The sequence below is a fragment of the Gobius niger genome (genome assembly GCF_951799975.1).
Source record: "Gobius niger genome assembly, chromosome: 12".
NCBI lineage: Eukaryota > Metazoa > Chordata > Actinopteri > Gobiiformes > Gobiidae > Gobius > Gobius niger.
The window spans coordinates 9,304,733-9,321,280 of NC_136863.1; the positions used below are offsets into that span (position 1 = coordinate 9,304,733).

The following is a 16,548-nucleotide window of genomic DNA, read 5'->3' on the forward strand; positions in this document are numbered from 1 at the left end:
ATGCAACAACAAATCCACAAAAGAGAAAAACAAGAGTAACAGAAAAGAGACAAAAAAGCAACAAAAAAATGCACTGAAAAGAAACGTCAAAAAAGGCAACAACGCAAGGAAAAAGATCCGTCCAGATCAGTTTTGTAGGTCTTTGCTTTCAAATGAGGCGTTACACTGGCCTAGAGGCTGTAAAGATTTGGGTAAAGCTGAACTGGAGAAAAGGCACTTGGTTAAGGAGGGAGTTAAGAGGTTAAAAAGTATGTTCATTTAATCATTCTGCCGTATTTTAGGGGAAAATACAGCATAATCTAAGTGCAAATAAGCATAAAATGTGGCATCTGTTGAAGTTTTGAGAGCCATTTGTATTATTACTGGGGAAAAAAAATCATATATACTTGTTGATATAAAACCTCCTATAGCAGAATGTGCATCCCTAATCCCCTAATTGTTTATGTTCATATTTGTGCATCATTTTCACTCGACGTACCACAATCCCTCATCTTTATGGTTGTTATTAGAGACAAAGAAACCTGGACTCTCTTTGCTCTGATGATTGTGACAAATAAGTGTAATTTATTTGTGTATGGTTTTCCAACATGGACCTGACACAAGTTGAAACAAATCCAGCAGAGGTCCAACATGAACTACATTACGTCAATAGAAATAAAAACACCACGCTCTGTCGCTGCCCCGTGCGTCAGGAGCTCTAGAGAAGATCATAAAAATAGTCCAGTCCTTGTCCGAGCTCCCACAAAGAGATGCCCGTTCCCAGCTCTGTCGCCAAGGAGACCCTCATGAATATGGACTGGAAATGAAAAAGAAATGCACAAATTTAGTATGTTTTAGTAAAAGGCTCCAGGTGTTGAAGCAATGCATACCTTTAGCGAAGGGTAGTACACCACGTGCTTCCCTGGGTTGTTTCTGAAAAGGGAAAATAAAGGATTTATTTTATTTTATATTTACATGTCTGTTTCCACTTTACTTAACAGCGCAGTGACAACATGGCATGGCTGATGTTAGGCTGCAATATGTGAGGGGAAAATGTGTTATTTGAGATCTTTCTTGAATATTGTGATCACCATATTGCATTATTCTACAAAACCAGCACAGAAAGGTCCATTAAGTTTTTTTTTTTAAAATCAAACTGTGTCAAACAAGGCTAAAAAAAACACACCACTAAATCAACACTAAAACAGGAGAACAGGAGGAGATGGAACTCAATGAGGAAATACAGACTAAAACAGATCTTGTGCCTGGCGCAAGGACAGCGCAAGCTTCAAGCGCTATGGTTATCTTCCATGTCCCGTTGTGCTATGAGCCTGCGCCACTAGTGAGAGGGCGTTGCTTATAAAAAGAAAGAGGACTGAGGCGTGGTTTATTACAAGCAGCTGAGAGCGGTGCTCTGATGGCAGCCTCACATTCATTTCCTCGTTTACATCACGTTGCCTTGTGTTGTTCCTTAAGCATGATACGCTCTCACAGGTAGAGCTGGGTGATTTACGACTCGATTTAATCCCCCCCTCTGAACAGGAAAGTCACTGTGCAGCGTGCAACAAAGATTGTTAAACATCCAAATTATTTACACTGTATTTGGATTAAGCTAATAAAACAACAAAAGGGTCTCAGGTAACTGAGGCACATTTGTACAGCAGGACCTTCTTCCTCTAAGCAGAGAGCAAAAAAATTAAAAAAAAGATTTTTTTGAATAAATGAATTGATTTGACCTTCCAACAAATCGATTTTTAAATCAAATTGTTTTTTTTTTTCAGCTTTACTCACAGGTCAAACTAAAAACATTATTAACCCCATCATGAGTTAAACAATGTTTGTGTCTCAATAGAGATAGAGATGCTGGTCCCGCTGTGGCGCGGGTCAGCACTCGCTCGGCTGCAAACGCGACCAAAACAAAAACATATGTTCACCACCCACTCCCTCCCCCTCACTGTGGAGGAAAATGGCTGTTCAACACTGGCCATGGGTGTTTCTCCACCCCTTGCCCGTGGCAAGATCTGAATGTGCGCTTCTACTAAGTGCAAAATGTAACGCTATAGTCTGCATTTAGAAACACAAGATCGGGCCCAAAGTGTTTTTGTTTTAGGCCTTGTTTGCAACTTAGGTGTAAATCTCAAGACTTAAGTGATTTTGAGACATATTGTGGCTTCTTGCGACATGGATAAAACGTAACCTAATATTGTGATAAAGATAATTTGCCAATATATTGTACAACCCAATAATGAGGCAAAAATGCAGTTTGCAGTTTTCCTTGTTTTGGTATCATTAACTACGAAATACTTAAATACTATGTTATTCTGATTTTGGAGTAAGGGTTAGGCTTTTGGCCTGTTCTATTTAATTACAATGATCTCCATGCCATTTCCTTCCAAATACCGTGATATTAGTGCGCTGTAAAGTAAAGTCGCTTTACCTTTTGTATGAAAAATAATGCTCCGCTGAATATTCGTCCCAGAGAAGTTTTGGCCGATGCTCGCGCAGAAGCTCAATGTACCTGAAACAAAAACTCTGGTGTTAAAGTGAATTGTGAAAGATCAAGCATTTTTATAATATTGATCAATGCTTGATCTCATGCTTTCAACTGTGATTATTATTATTTTTTTAATCTGAAAGACTAAAGGCAACATTGTCTAAAAATATAAAAGTGTCATGTTTGTTATACTTGGGGAAAAAAGTCTTGATTTTAGTTTCCTCTTAATACTTCAGTGTGTTTAAATATTTGCAGATTGAGTTCAAAGTGTTCACAGCTCAACATTTGAGGGACAAAGAGAATATGCAACTGTAAAGGTGACTGATGGTTATCCAATTTAACTCAAGTTTTCCCACTTCAGAGGGATTTGACTTGTAAAAGTACCCACATCTTTACGCTACAAACCTACTCTCACCCTGTTCAGATACAAATGTAAAGTACCTCGGAAATTAGAGAAAAAATATGTAGAAAAATGTATAAAGCCTTTTGAGGGTTATTGATACTCCCACACAACAAGTTACATGATAAGAAATATTGGGAACTTCTTGTGAGATACTTGTGACTGGACATCTGCAGTTGATGGAAAGTACTTAAAGCCACACTGCGTAAAATTTGACTCAATAAATAAAATTGAAATACAAGCATTTATTTTAAGACAGATATTTGCATCATTGAAAAATACCTCATAAATGTACAAACAGGTGCCTTTGCTGTGAGCGGCTCAGCTCTTTTAAGACATGACTGTAATTTAATCGGGAGTGGGTACGTCTCCAGCTCGTCTCCATGGACATGTGACTAAAGTCGGCAGAATTTGAGATTTAACCAGGTTAGGTCCTCATCCAAATCCATTCTTTGATTACCCACTGCAGTAATAGCATTTTCTGTGTAGAGCTGATCACTGGGAGCATGTTTTGTATTGATGGCAACAGTATAGTCCAAAATGTTACGCAGTGTGCCTTTAAGGAACAGCAGCTTTAAATATGTAAATCGTGTGCGGCTAAAATGCAAACATCTTGACTCACCTGCCGCCGAGGATGGGCTCAGCTCCTTGGCCAGAGAAGTCCAGGCCGTACAGGTTGAGTCCCAGGAGGATCTTGTGTCTATACTGAGGGGAGGGGGCCAGCTGCATCACACAGTCCCTCACCCAGGGCAGGGGGGCACTCGGACCGGAGCTGTGCAGCAACGTTTGATTTTAGTCAAGGGCAGCACAAAGTGAGAAAAAAGCTACTGAGAGCCAAGAGATATTACTTAATGACACAGTATGCTAATAAACACAATCCAAATGTGAAAACTATGACCAAAATTACTTCATAAATGTATAAAAATACTTTTACATTATGCAATATTTCACCCAGTAAATAACAGGGCTGGGACGATCCACTTTTGTCACGATATGATACGTACCACGATACTCAGGGGCCAATCTGATACGTATTGCGATACAGTAAATAATTATGATAAATAACATGTTGTGTAAAAAGAAAACAGTCATGTGTCCAAAGTTTAAAAAACAAATGACATTTGACATTTATTGAAGTGTTAAGATTTAAACGTGTATTACCACAAAATGTAACAAAGTGCTGATAATGGAAAACAAAGGAGTATATGATAAAAATGCCTACAAACACTAGTATTGAAAGTATTGCGATACTTGATAAAGTATCAATACTTGGCATTGCTGCAAAAAGTTTTGTGATCCAAATCCGATCTGATATTTTGTCCCAGCCCTAGTAAATAACAAAACTTATCATTTTTCCCAGCATTGCAGAGCAGGTTAAGAAATGGGCAATACTGTTGCATTTCATTAACTATACACATGGCCTAACTAAGTGTTATCATCCAGATCGATAATGCTACTGCTAGTTTAAAGTGATTGTCTGTAAGTTTAAATAAGATAAGATAGCCTAAAATGTTTTACCAATTCATCAGATTAATATTATATTAAAGTTTATTTTTTTCTAAAGTCACTCTGCTGAAATCTGACACTAATCAGAATCTAATCACTAATCGTGCTATCACTTTGACCAATCAGACGAGCTTTCCTGTCAGGGCTATCAAATTTCACTTTCTCCTCGAGTTTATTCTTTGAGTGACAGGTAATGAGGGGTAACTGGCTTCTACCTTGAGCTGGAATAGTCGTAGGTCATGAGGCTGAACCCGTCCACGACCGGAGCCAGCTCCTCAAACTCCTCCCGGCCGAACATCCCGGGCTGGCCTGTACTGTCCCACACACAGCAGGGCGGGTTAGACAGTGTTAGTGCCAGTCACTCGGAAATATGGGCTTCTTTACCTGGTCACGGAGGGAGGGATGACAAGAATACACTCCAGTTTCTTGGAGTTTAATATCTCACAGATGTGTTTGATCATATGGACCAGCTCCCTGAGACAAAAGAGTGTTAGTTCTCAGCCAGGTTTAGTTAAAAAAAAAAAAATCAACCCAGGCTGTTTATATCTGCCCCACTTAGTTTTTCGCAGTTGAGAACGTCTTGTTTCCTGCAGAACCGACAATTGACCACAATATTCTTTGCTGTATATGAGATGAATATCTGACTTTATGGTTTTCAGTAGTTTTTCTAAGATTCTGACATTTTATGAGTAAAGAGATGTTTTCAACTTCCAAAATATTACTGAAAATAAACAAACGTTTTATATATTAGGGTTCCCTTTAAATGCTTTATTTTGACAACAGCCAAACAAAGCCATCACTGAGTCACTGAGTATGTTTAGCATTGATCAATAGATAAGGCTTACTTCCTCTTGTTGCCTCCAAGCTGACTCCAGAGCTCCAAAGTAAAACCATCAAATCCCTCGGTCTGAAAAGCCCAAGGCTCATGAAGCAATTGTCAAAAGTTGTTCAGATGCAGATACACACGGAAACAGTGTTTTTCACCTTAGCAACGTCGACCAGTTCATTGGCCAGCTCCTCGATCTCATCCTCACTGTCCAGAACACTCATGTAGTCCTGATACGACCAGGCATCCAACAGCACCCGGGGGACTGCATGGAAAAGGGAACGGTTTATGCAAATGTAGAACAACAAGTTTCTTTGTGTTATGCCTGATGAAATAAATAATAAAAAGATTAATTAATTCATTTCCTCTTTTTTTACATGAATGAAGAAAGGATATTGTAGGAAAATAAACTTGCTACCCTCTGGCTTAAGTTTACTAATAAATTGCAAAACAAAATAGTAGGAATATCAAGACACAAAACAAGTATAAAAACAGGCTGAACATAATTAGTCACAAGGCAAAAGTCAAAATCCAAGCTAATTTTGCCATTTGGCATCGAGTGTGAATGTCAAACAAACACAGGTCCAATTCCCCTGTGATATTGTGTTGCGGATCTGGTCACTCACCAATTTTGATTTTCTTGTTGGACTTGCGCACGGCTTTCACCCAGCCTGGAAACATGATGACATGACACAGAACAAAAAAATGTGAATGAATGGATAAGCAAAAGGAAAATAGTTATTATTGAATTATTGAACTGTGCCTGGATCATGGTCGTGAAGCCCATTGACATCGAATGTTTCAAGCCCTCGTCTGCGTAGCTGTAACCAAACAGGAGACACTGAGGTCATCTTAGGACCGAACAGCTTGGCCACGTCATAGCCATGAGAGTTCCACTGCAGAGAAGAAAGGAAATGTAAATGGAAGGCGTGATAAGGAGGATTGACCTATTGAGAGTTAAACGTTTTACAAACTATAGTCAGTAACGATAAACTTCCTGTACAGGCCTCATCATTGTATCACATCTTAACTGCCAGTGCGTGTCTGACACGTCACTGCTATGCAAAGGTGTTGATGCCAACTTTAGTGTCACAATTGTAGGAAGAAAAAGTGAAATTTTCTTTCAGCTGCTTTTGTGATCTTAAATTGAATATTTCACAAATAATCCAGCCAAACATAAACCTTTTGTGGCTGGACCAGGACTCCAGTTTAAAATCCCAAAAACAGGGTCCAATGCCAATGCTTTCTCCTATACATTCACCATTTCGATTCATCTTCCAAAACAACACATTTTACGTACCAGTAATAATGATTTGAAAATGAATTTGACAGAAATAATAAGGATATCGACAAACATTATAAATTCAAGGCTACTCTCTTATTGATACACTGATGCGACCAAGGAAAATATTTAGTTGCACTTTAATTGTGGACATTGTGCATGCAAACTGGTCTCACTTTGGAGCCCTGACTGGAGAAATAATCCAGGGAAAGTGCATTGACCCATTGACACAACATCACACTGCCAATATAAACAATATACTGTCTTCTTACCGGGGTGACATATCCAAGGACCTGTCCAGTAAAAGCGCTCTTGATGTGCTTATAGTACCTCCTCTCCTCCTTCACTATGTCTTTCCATTGAGGGTCTGAAACCACCAAACCTCTGTCCAGCACTGACAAATCAGACGTGGTTGTCTGCACACAGGACAGGTAACAATGGCAAAAGAGAAAGTACAGGTGATCTCTTCAATTCTGTGCACAAATTGCATACCTCAACTTCAACTTTGTGACTCTTCTTTGCATCTGTTTTGGAGAGCGTGCCACTGACCGGGCAACAGCAGCAAGAGGCAAACAGTACCAGCACAAGCGTGATTCTCTTCATGTCTGGAGCCAAAAACTGAACCAGTGGAAGGTAATATTCAGAATCTCTTAACAGTGATGTGTTGCTGTAGCGAGCGAGTGGCGCTTCCTTCCTGATGGGGGAGATTGCACCGCCGCATGTCCCACTCTGTCATAAACGCACCAGCGAACCCAGAAGTGCCTGCTGCAAAAATGACAAGTTCATGAAATTAACAGCCTCACAGTAGTGACAGCTCAGCGCATTGCACGAGCGGCTACACTTCCGCCTGAGTGGGGTAGTAAGTCATCCGAGGCGACAGGGGGCAGTGAGGTTTTGAAGGATTCTGTGCGCGGCATGAAGCTTAAGCTATGAATACAAATTGTAAATTGGCCCTTATTTGTTTTACATGTTATTATGTTATCATAGTTAACGTGAGTGTTGTTTTTTCTCCCCATAAATTACATTGCCTTAAGCCTTGTTCTCAAATGTAGCTAAGCTGTGATAGGTAGGTTCGTCGCTCAGCCGCTAGAGGGCGGTGTTATTATTGTTTACACTTTTCATTGATAAAGAAGAAGAAGAAACGCGGAAGTGCCACCGCAGCTGCTGAAAAATGTAAACAAGTCACCGGTGCTAATTCTGAAGGTAACGAAAACATGGAGAACAAGAGTAATGTGTGCTATCAGGATAGCTTAACAATGAAACGCTCACCGATTGGCTTACCTCTGCTGAAACTTGCCCGAGTTTGATTGTTTTCCTGTTTTTACCGCGTGTTTGTTGCTAGTTGATAATAGTTCTTTAGAAATGTCATGTCGAGGTTCAATTGTCTGATGCGTCTGATTATGATTATAATTATTTCATATAATCCAATGGCTTCATGCTAAATCTGTCAAATGTAATGAAATGGTGTACCGTTTCATGAGATGAAATCGTCTTCATGACTAAATCTTGAACTGCATAAGATTTCTATTTTCTACAGGATTATGTTTTTACTGTTTAGCGTGTTCTTACTGTTTAGGAACAAAAATGTACCACCAGGCCTAGATAAAGATCTGAGTAGAGTATCACCTGAGATACCTGAGTATTACCTGAAGAAGCCCAAGTATCCCCAGTGGTACATGTAACCTAAAATAGACATGGTTCTTAAAAACTAAAAAAGATTACAGCAGTTGTTGTATAAATAGTTATAACCTTTTTTTCCTTTTGTTATAGTGAATGAAGATGACCATCGAAGAGTTCGTCTCCAAGACCTTGGAGCTCCTTCAGGAGGAGAGAGAGGCAGAGATACAGGAGTCAACGTGAGGAGGACCTAAATAATATTAGTATATTAGTACTATTGATTTAGAAATTACTTAACAATGTTTGTCTAAACCTGGCCAAATATTTTTGTGCTGACAGACTGTGGCAGGAGAGTGTGTCTCTGAAGGAGCTCCAGAGTAAAGGTGTGTGTCTGCTGAAGCTGCAGGTGGGGTCTCAGTCCACTGGTCTGTATGGACGGACTGTGGTCATCTTTGAGCCCAGGAAACATCATGGAGTCACTGTTCTACCAAGCAACAGCTTCAGTCCGGGTAACAGAAAAACACTCAAATATTGCAATTAGGTCTTCATTCTGACAGCTATGGTTCTTCCTTACAGAGGCCTAAAATGTATTGTCACTGTATATTATCATCAGGTTTTAGTCATGACCCTCTTAATTTAGTCCTATTTGGTATTGTCTTTTATCATTTTGTTGTTGTGTCAGACTCGTGACATATCTTTTTCCTTATCACAGGGGACATTGTGGGCCTGTATGACAGTGGTGGCTGCAGCGCATCCTCCCAGATCACGTCTGGTATCGTGACTCGGGTGGCCCAGGGGTCGCTCCGTGTGGCTTTTGATGAAGGCCTCACTGTGGAGACAGATTCTTTGTACAACATACTGAAACTAGCCAATGACGTCACGTACAAACGAATGAAGACGTAAGTGATGTGCATTTATAATCTAACACACATGAATCCAAAGTAATACATTTCTTTTGGTTGATGTTTTGTAGAGCTTTGAATACGTTGAATGGCTACAGTAACGGTCCTGCTGCCAGTCTCATAAGTGTTCTGTTTGGAGATTCCCAACCTACAACAATGCGGACAAAATGTGGTTGGTGTTAGCATCTTTTCTTCAGCCGAAACATAGTGGCAAAATCTCATGAGAAAATAATTTAAAAAAATCATTCTGTTCATGTAAAAACTTTCATCTGGCTACTTTATCCTAAATGACTACTTCCAAAACAACATACTGAGTCCTTGTTATCTTTGATTTAAATGAGCTGTTTAGATGCATACAATGTGTGACTTTGGTCCCAAATAATTACCTGCCAATTTATGCTATTAAAATGTTCTTTTGTAGATGAATTCTTGAACCCAAATCTGGATGAGTCTCAGAGAGAGGCGGTGGTATTTGCTCTGTCCCAAAAGGAGTTGGCTATAATCCATGGTCCCCCGGGAACGGGAAAGACCACCACTGTTGTAGAGGTCATCCTGCAGCTTGTTAAACAGGGGAATAAGGTCAGGACAGACTAAAATTTAAGAATTGAAAGTAGTATATATAATAATAACTTATCATTAAAGAAATCTATTCTTCATGTAGGTCCTGTGTTGTGCTCCGTCCAACGTGGCAGTGGATAATTTGGTGGAGAGACTGGCTCAGTGTAAGGCTAAGGTTTTACGTCTTGGACATCCGGCCCGACTACTGGAGTCCATTCAGAAACACTCCCTGGACGCTGTGCTCGCTCACAGCCAAAGTGCCAGCATCATCACAGACATCCGCAAAGACATGGACAAGGCTATTGTGAGTTCATTCATGCAGCTATAATTACTTGTATTGAGCGCAGATTTGAGCATATCTTTATTCTCTGTGCAGTTGGGAATGAAGAATAACAAAGGAGAAAGAGGGGATTTTAAAAGAGAACTTGCTGAATTGAGAAAAGAGCTGAAAACACGAGAGACTGCGGCCATCTCAGAGATCCTCCGGGCAGCTGATGTGGTGCTGTCCACAAACACAGGTATAGTCCAGTATCTTCAGCCAGATAAGTACTTACATACAAACTAACGTTAACCATTCAGATACATTTTTTTTCACCCAACAATTTATAATTTAACTTGTATCAAAAGCCAGTTCTTCTTTTGCAGCTATATTTTATTCCTACCCTGCTCAGTACACCTAATCCATATGTCTACACAGTGACGAAAAAATACAAGTCCCTAATACTTTAATATTATTATGAGTGAAATGTTTCAAAATATCTCACAAATAATTCCTGAAATCCTTTCACCTAGTCCTAATTAATGCTTTTGTACATGTCCTTTACTTCCAAAGGGGTATAGCATGCCCACATACACTAACACTCCATTTAGAGCCTCTTTTAATCCATTAAGAATGCACGCTGCCTTTAAAATCTGAGAAGAAAAAAAGCATCATATTCAAGTTTGAGTGGATGCCGCAGTGAGTTGTGCCCGCCCCTTCACTTGTATTAGTTTACAAAGGACTGGAGAAGTCGAGAGAAAATCAGTTTGACACGAAGTCGAAGCAGTTTTGTGGAACTGTGCTGTGTTGACTTGTTGGTGCAAATGATCATTGGATATTTTACACAAATCAATCTACTAAACTTCAGATTGTAGCGGCGGACATTTTCCCTTGTTCTCCGTTTAATGAATGTAAAAACAATTAACCAAACAGGGACTGTGGTTTATGCAGGTGCCTGTGGGGAGGGGCCCCTGAAGTTCCTGCCCAAGGACCACTTTGACTGTGTGGTGATCGATGAGTGCGCCCAAGCCCTGGAGGGCAGCTGCTGGATCCCCCTGCTGCGAGCCCGCAAGTGCGTGCTGGCAGGGGACTACAAACAACTGCCGCCCACCATTAAGTCCAACAGGTACAAGACTGGGATTACAATGAAATAATTAGGGTTTATTTTAATCCTCTGAAAAAAACAGGCTTGGATATAGGCTGTACCTGTATAATGAGCAATGAATGGAATGTACCAGGCTTACCAAACATGTGACTTTTAGTTTGTTTTCGTTGACGTAGTGCTGCATCCAGAGGCCTGTCCGTCAGCCTGATGGAGCGTCTGATCCAGCTGTATGGAGACGCTGCGGTCCGAATGCTGACCATTCAGTACAGGATGAACAGTGCGATCATGGAGTGGGCCTCTAAAGAGATGTACCAGGGCAGATTGACGGCGCACAGCTCAGTGGCGGCACATTTGTTAAAGTGAGAACCTTACCCAACTTGAATTTCATTATGCCCTTCACTCATATCGTCTCTCAAATTTATGATCATGGAGGCAAGTTGGGTACATTATGCTTTTTGACAAATTGATATCAACATTATTAAAACGTCACTTATATTTGTCAATGCCGCTACGGGAAAGCGTTTAATCAGTTATTAAAATGTCTTCTTTGTGAGCAGAGATCTCCCTGGAGTGGCCAGTGTGGAGGAGACGGGCACCGCGCTGCTCCTCGTTGACACTGCTGGCTGTGGTCTGAACGAGACCGAGGACTCAGACGAAGTGTCCAAAGGAAATCCAGGTCAGATTTGTGCTCTACCCAATTGGGTCTATGGTTGTTATTCTTGTCGTCACATGTTTGTTTTCTGCCCCTCAGGTGAAGTGGACATTGTTGAGCTGCACATAAAGGCTCTGACAGATGCTGGCATTAAAGACAAAGATATTGCTGTTATTGCTCCATACAATTTGCAGGTATGTCCTCAGAGGATCATCGTGACCTAAAAACTACACAATAAAACATTCATGTTTTATTATATATAGTAATGAATACTGGTGTTTTGCTGTCCTCGAATCCTGTTTAGGTGGATCTTCTGAGGCAAAAGCTTTCGGCTAAACACCCAAATCTTGAGATCAAGTCTGTGGATGGATTTCAAGGCAGAGAGAAAGAAGCTGTTGTTCTGTCTTTAGTTCGCTCCAACAGAAAAGGTACTTTATTATATTGTACAATTCAAGCAGCAAGATCAGACTGTTCCCATTGTATTCTGTCATTATTTTTTAGAATAAAGCTTTAGAACTTTCCGATCTCTGGATTATAGCTGTCACTTTTAAGTAACTGCAGAGAAATGCCAAAGTTAGTGAGGTCAGAATATCTCCAAAACTTCAAGACAAAGTTACTTAGATTACCACCATCTGGGCATACTGTTATTAACCTCTTAACCCTTTTATAAAAGCGACAAAAGACCAACAAAAAAGCATTGAAAGCACAACATAAAAAGGAAAAAAAGGAATGAAAAAGCAACAAAAACGAACCACAAAAACTCGACAAAAAGTGGCAAAAATGTGACAGCAATGCGTCGACAATGCAACTAAAAAGTTCAGTCAGTTTTGTAGCTTTCAAATGAGGCATTACACTGTTGCTCTCCAGTTGAGAAGCCTTTAGATTTGGGTAAAGCCGAACTGGAGAAAATGCGGTAAAAGCGGGGGTTAAGAGAGGTTAATGAACGGCACCTGTTTGATATTTACAAAACACGCTGAGTATTGGTGGCTTGTTTTTGTTTCTTTTTTAGGTGAAGTTGGATTTTTAGCTGAGAACCGGAGGATAAACGTTGCCGTGACTCGCGCGAGACGTCACATCGCTGTTGTGTGCGACACTCAGACTGTCCAGAGCCACCCTTTCCTCAAGTCCCTGATCGATCACATGACCCAACACGGGGACGTCCGCACTGCATTCGAGTACCTCCAAGATATAGTTCCTCAGAATTACACACGGGATCACAAAGACGCTAAACCAAAAGCGGCAGGAAAACCTACCTCTACGGAACAGAAAGCCAAAATAACATCAAATAAAACGAAAGCGACCAAAGCAGAGCCGAGCAGGAAAGAGGACAGTGGCGGCAAAAATGATAAACCGTTTACAAAAGAGCAGAATGAAAACAGATCCATTGAAATCAGGAAGCAGCTGGAGGAATTCAAGAATGACTCAAATCAAAGTCAGCTACAGTTTCCCCCTTCGCTGAACTCCCACGAGCGCATGTTGGTGCACCAGATCGCCGAGGAGCTGGGCCTACAGCATGAGAGCAGAGGAGAAGGCAAGGAGCGCTACATCTCTGCGTCCAAACAAGACAGTGCCGAACACACCACAGTGAAGATCAAACAAGTGGAGGAGGAGGAGGAAGAAGAAGAAGGGAGCAAAGAGGAGGCAACAGTCGAAAGAGTCCAGCAAGACATAAAAGAGCCAGCGATCATGAATCCTGCTGCTCAGACATCCATAGATCTTAAAAGTCTCCATTTAGAGCGGATGAAACGGGAGCAACAGAAACGTGAGGAAAATGCCAAACAGAAGAAGCAGCAGCAGCAAAACCGCGTTCCACCAACACAGTCCCAGTCTAAGAAGTCAGCTAAAGGTGAGCAGGAGAACAAGTTGATCTACTTTGTGTATAGGTTGTGGTCATGACATTCTGGAAATGTGTCAATAATTCAGATAGATATAACTCTGAGGGTGATTCACTGCAAATAGAAATGCTGGACCTTATATATAAAGTTTTAGTTAACCTCTAACCCCCAGTATAACGCCTCATTTGAAAGCTAAGACCTACAAAACTCATCTAAATGGATCGTTATTCTCATGTCGTCACCTTTTTGTTGGGTCTTCATCACATTTTCATCACTTTTTGTCACTTTTTATGTGCGTTTTCGTCACACTTTTTTGTCACATTTTCACCATTTTTGTCACATTTCTTTTGTGGGGTTTTTGTCACTTTTTCATACATTTTTTGTCACGTTTTTGTTGCATTTTCATCTTTGTTTTCGTCTCATTTTTGTTGTTGTTGCTTTTAGATTTGGGTAAAGCCAAACTGGGTTCATATGGGGGTTAAGAGGCTAACAAACACACAAGATACATGCATGTAAACAAGCCTAGGTGGACTGTTGCCATGATTAATCCTGACCTTTCATCGTGATATTATTGTCTTCTTTTCCGTTTTTTAGTCAAGAAGCAGACCAAATCCGGCGCCTGTGAGATTGCATCCGCCTCCACCAACGGCGACGACTTTGACACCCTCATCAGCGCGGTCATAAAGGCGGACAGCGTGTGCAGTTTCATGAAATGTAAAGCTTCAGTGCTAATGCTGGGTCAGCTGTGTCTGTTCTGCAACCGCCAGTTCTGTCTCAGCCACCACATCCCAGAGGTAACACAACCACAGACGAGGTTTAAAGAGGAGCTATTACGCTTTATTTTTTCGGGGTTTGAGATACTTTTTGAAACCTTGGCATTTTGAGTTTTAATAAGCAGCAGATCTGCCTTACCTCCTACTGAAAATGAGTTTAGAACTGAATATTTGATACATAATGCCCTCTGTTGGCAACAATGGGGAGTGAAGCATTTTAGTATCTACATTCAACATGAGAATTGCGGCACATAACCTGAGCACATTTTCTCCAGTTTGGCTTTACCCAAATTTAAACATGATAGCGACATAAATGAGACAAAAACAAGAATGAAAACGCAACAAAAATGTAAGAAAAAAGCAACCAAAGACAAAAAAGCAATGAAAAACTCCACAAAAGACTAACAGAAAAGTGACAAAAAAGCAATGAAAAGGAATGTAATAAAAAGTAACTACATCTCGACAAAAGCGCGAGGAAAAAGATCAGTTTAAATTAGTTTTTTAGGTCTTAGCTTTCAAATGAGCCATACTCTGGCCCATAGGCTGTGAGCTTTTAGATATGGGTAAAGCTGAACTGGAGAAAATGCGCTTGGTTAAGGTTAAAGGGAACTACATAGAAAGTTTATCCTTTGCACTTGAACCATGTTTCTACCAGTCCCTCAGGACAACCTGTCAGGGGCAGACCAGACCACAACAGGCATCTGCAACCTTTGGTTTTAGAGCCACATGCAGCTCTTTAGCCCAGCCATTGCAGCTCTTTGAGTATCTTATAAAATCACCTCGACACTGAAGGGCTCTGTATTAAAATTAATGCATGTAATTATTCTATTTATTGGGTCGAGTAACACAAAATGGTATTGAAAGTATTTAAGTTTATGGCAAATTTTTACTTTAACTCTTAACGTTTTAACCTCTTTACCACCGCCTTAACCAAGTGTGTTTTCTCCAGTTCAGATTCACCCACATCTAAAAGGCCAGTGTACTGCCTCATTTGAAAGCTAAGACCGACCAAACTCGTCTAAACTGATCTTTTTCCTTTGGTTTTTTGTCACACGTTTTTTGTCACTTTTCAGTCCCTCTTTTTTTCTCTTTTCTATTGCTCTTTTGTGGCTGTTTTGTCACTTTTTTTTGTTGCATTTCATCATCCTTGCTTTCATCACAAAAAAATGGCTATTTTGACACTTTTTTCAAGAAGCTTTTAGATTTGGGTATTGCTAAACTGGAGAAAATGTGCTCTGTTCAGGTGGGGGTTAAAAGGTTAAATGCAAATAACTTTTATTTCTACTTGCTATTTCAAAACATATGATTGCTTCTACTTAACTGCTGAAGTCAGGTGCTTTTACAGCTCTGACTCAACTCTTTCAAAGTCCAAATTCCTCTCCAAACAATGAGCTGTTACTGCCACAGCCCTGGCCATGAACCTGATAATCAAAGGTAGCAAGTTTGAGCATAGATTTCATTGTGTTTTGATCGATTACATAGCCCAAACCATGACGAACTAACAAACCCAGATGTTACTGAGGCTCAAAGTTCATATCATTTTTTCCCCCTTTTTTTTTCCAACAAAACATGGGCTAATTACACACCATGATTTCAGGTCCACGGCTGCGGGGACAAGGCAAAGTCTCACGCGAGGATGAGAATCAGTAAGGAAGGAGTTCTTTACGCTGGCAGTGGCAAAAAAGACACTTCCATGGACCCCAACAAGAAAGCCTATCTACAGAGAAAACTGGACTCCAGACTAAAGGACATGGCGTCACAGAGGAAAACAAAGGGCAAAGAAAAAGACGGGTAAATGTTCCTCAGCAATTGTAATTTATTTGTAAACTTGAGCGAATAAACGACTATGCTCCATACATGCACATACTTTCTCTTTATTCCATATTAGTGTATTGACAGCTACACATTAGCATTAGTGCTTAAAGATGAATTGCTATTGAGGCAAAATCGCGATCTGAATTGTTGCAAAAGGCAAATTGCTAGAGCTGCATTTATTCAGCTATTATAATGTCCTCTGCAGAAACCTATCCTTCTCCATTGGCCCAATTGACTCTGTGCATAACTTCAAATCATAACAACACTGCCCAAGAAGTGACTTCCTGTTTCGATCCAGCCCGCCAAAATAAAAGCACACAGCTCGTCTCATTCATTAGTACAGCAGGTACTTGCAACATTACAAGAATATAATTAAATACAGACATTTTAAGTGTTTTGTCTAATAATAGTGAAGAAAGTTGAACAAATTGATTAGATGGTGCTTTTATTTTGGTGTGCTGGATCGAAACAGGAAGTCTGTTCTTGGGCGGCGTTGTTATGATTTTAAGTTATGCACAATTACAAACAAGACCTACAAATATGCC

General features: G+C 40.3%; 2 protein-coding genes across 2 annotated transcripts; one reads left to right on the forward strand and one right to left on the reverse strand.

The window, feature by feature from the left end:
• Nucleotides 1-391: 391 nt before the first annotated feature.
• On the reverse strand, nt 392-7,338 carry chid1 (chitinase domain containing 1). The gene is made up of 12 exons (XM_079567871.1): nt 6,980-7,338; nt 6,760-6,903; nt 5,969-6,101; nt 5,832-5,876; nt 5,364-5,470; nt 5,225-5,286; nt 4,764-4,853; nt 4,595-4,693; nt 3,496-3,645; nt 2,417-2,497; nt 870-912; nt 392-796 (listed from the first exon to the last, which is right to left on the reverse strand). Exons 1-12 carry the CDS (start codon nt 7,088-7,090, stop codon nt 698-700), a joined length of 1,164 nt encoding a protein of 387 aa, XP_079423997.1. The 5' UTR covers nt 7,091-7,338; the 3' UTR covers nt 392-697.
• Nucleotides 7,339-7,620: 282 nt separating this feature from the next.
• Nucleotides 7,621-16,045, forward strand: ighmbp2 (immunoglobulin mu DNA binding protein 2). The gene is made up of 16 exons (XM_079567363.1): nt 7,621-7,690; nt 8,258-8,343; nt 8,444-8,613; nt 8,817-9,003; nt 9,078-9,184; nt 9,428-9,585; nt 9,668-9,868; nt 9,941-10,082; nt 10,775-10,949; nt 11,105-11,287; nt 11,486-11,604; nt 11,680-11,774; nt 11,885-12,008; nt 12,590-13,426; nt 14,010-14,209; nt 15,786-16,045. The coding sequence occupies exons 2-16, from the start codon at nt 8,261-8,263 to the stop codon at nt 15,981-15,983; spliced, it is 2,979 nt and encodes a 992-aa protein (XP_079423489.1). The 5' UTR covers nt 7,621-7,690; nt 8,258-8,260; the 3' UTR covers nt 15,984-16,045.
• The last annotated feature ends 503 nt before the right edge of the window (nt 16,046-16,548 follow it).

Coding starts and splice junctions, on each gene's coding strand:
- ighmbp2 (XM_079567363.1), top strand. CDS start 8,261: ATGAAGATGACCATCGAAGAGTTCGTCTCCAAGACCTTGGAGCTCCTT. Junction 9,586..9,667: donor TTGTTAAACAGGGGAATAAG/GTCAGGACAGAC, acceptor TTCTTCATGTAG/GTCCTGTGTTGTGCTCCGTC. Junction 10,950..11,104: donor CCCACCATTAAGTCCAACAG/GTACAAGACTGG, acceptor TCGTTGACGTAG/TGCTGCATCCAGAGGCCTGT.
- chid1 (XM_079567871.1), bottom strand. CDS start 7,090: ATGAAGAGAATCACGCTTGTGCTGGTACTGTTTGCCTCTTGCTGCTGT. Junction 5,877..5,968: donor GCTTCACGACCATGATCCAG/GCACAGTTCAAT, acceptor TCATGTTTCCAG/GCTGGGTGAAAGCCGTGCGC. Junction 5,287..5,363: donor AACTGGTCGACGTTGCTAAG/GTGAAAAACACT, acceptor TGGGCTTTTCAG/ACCGAGGGATTTGATGGTTT.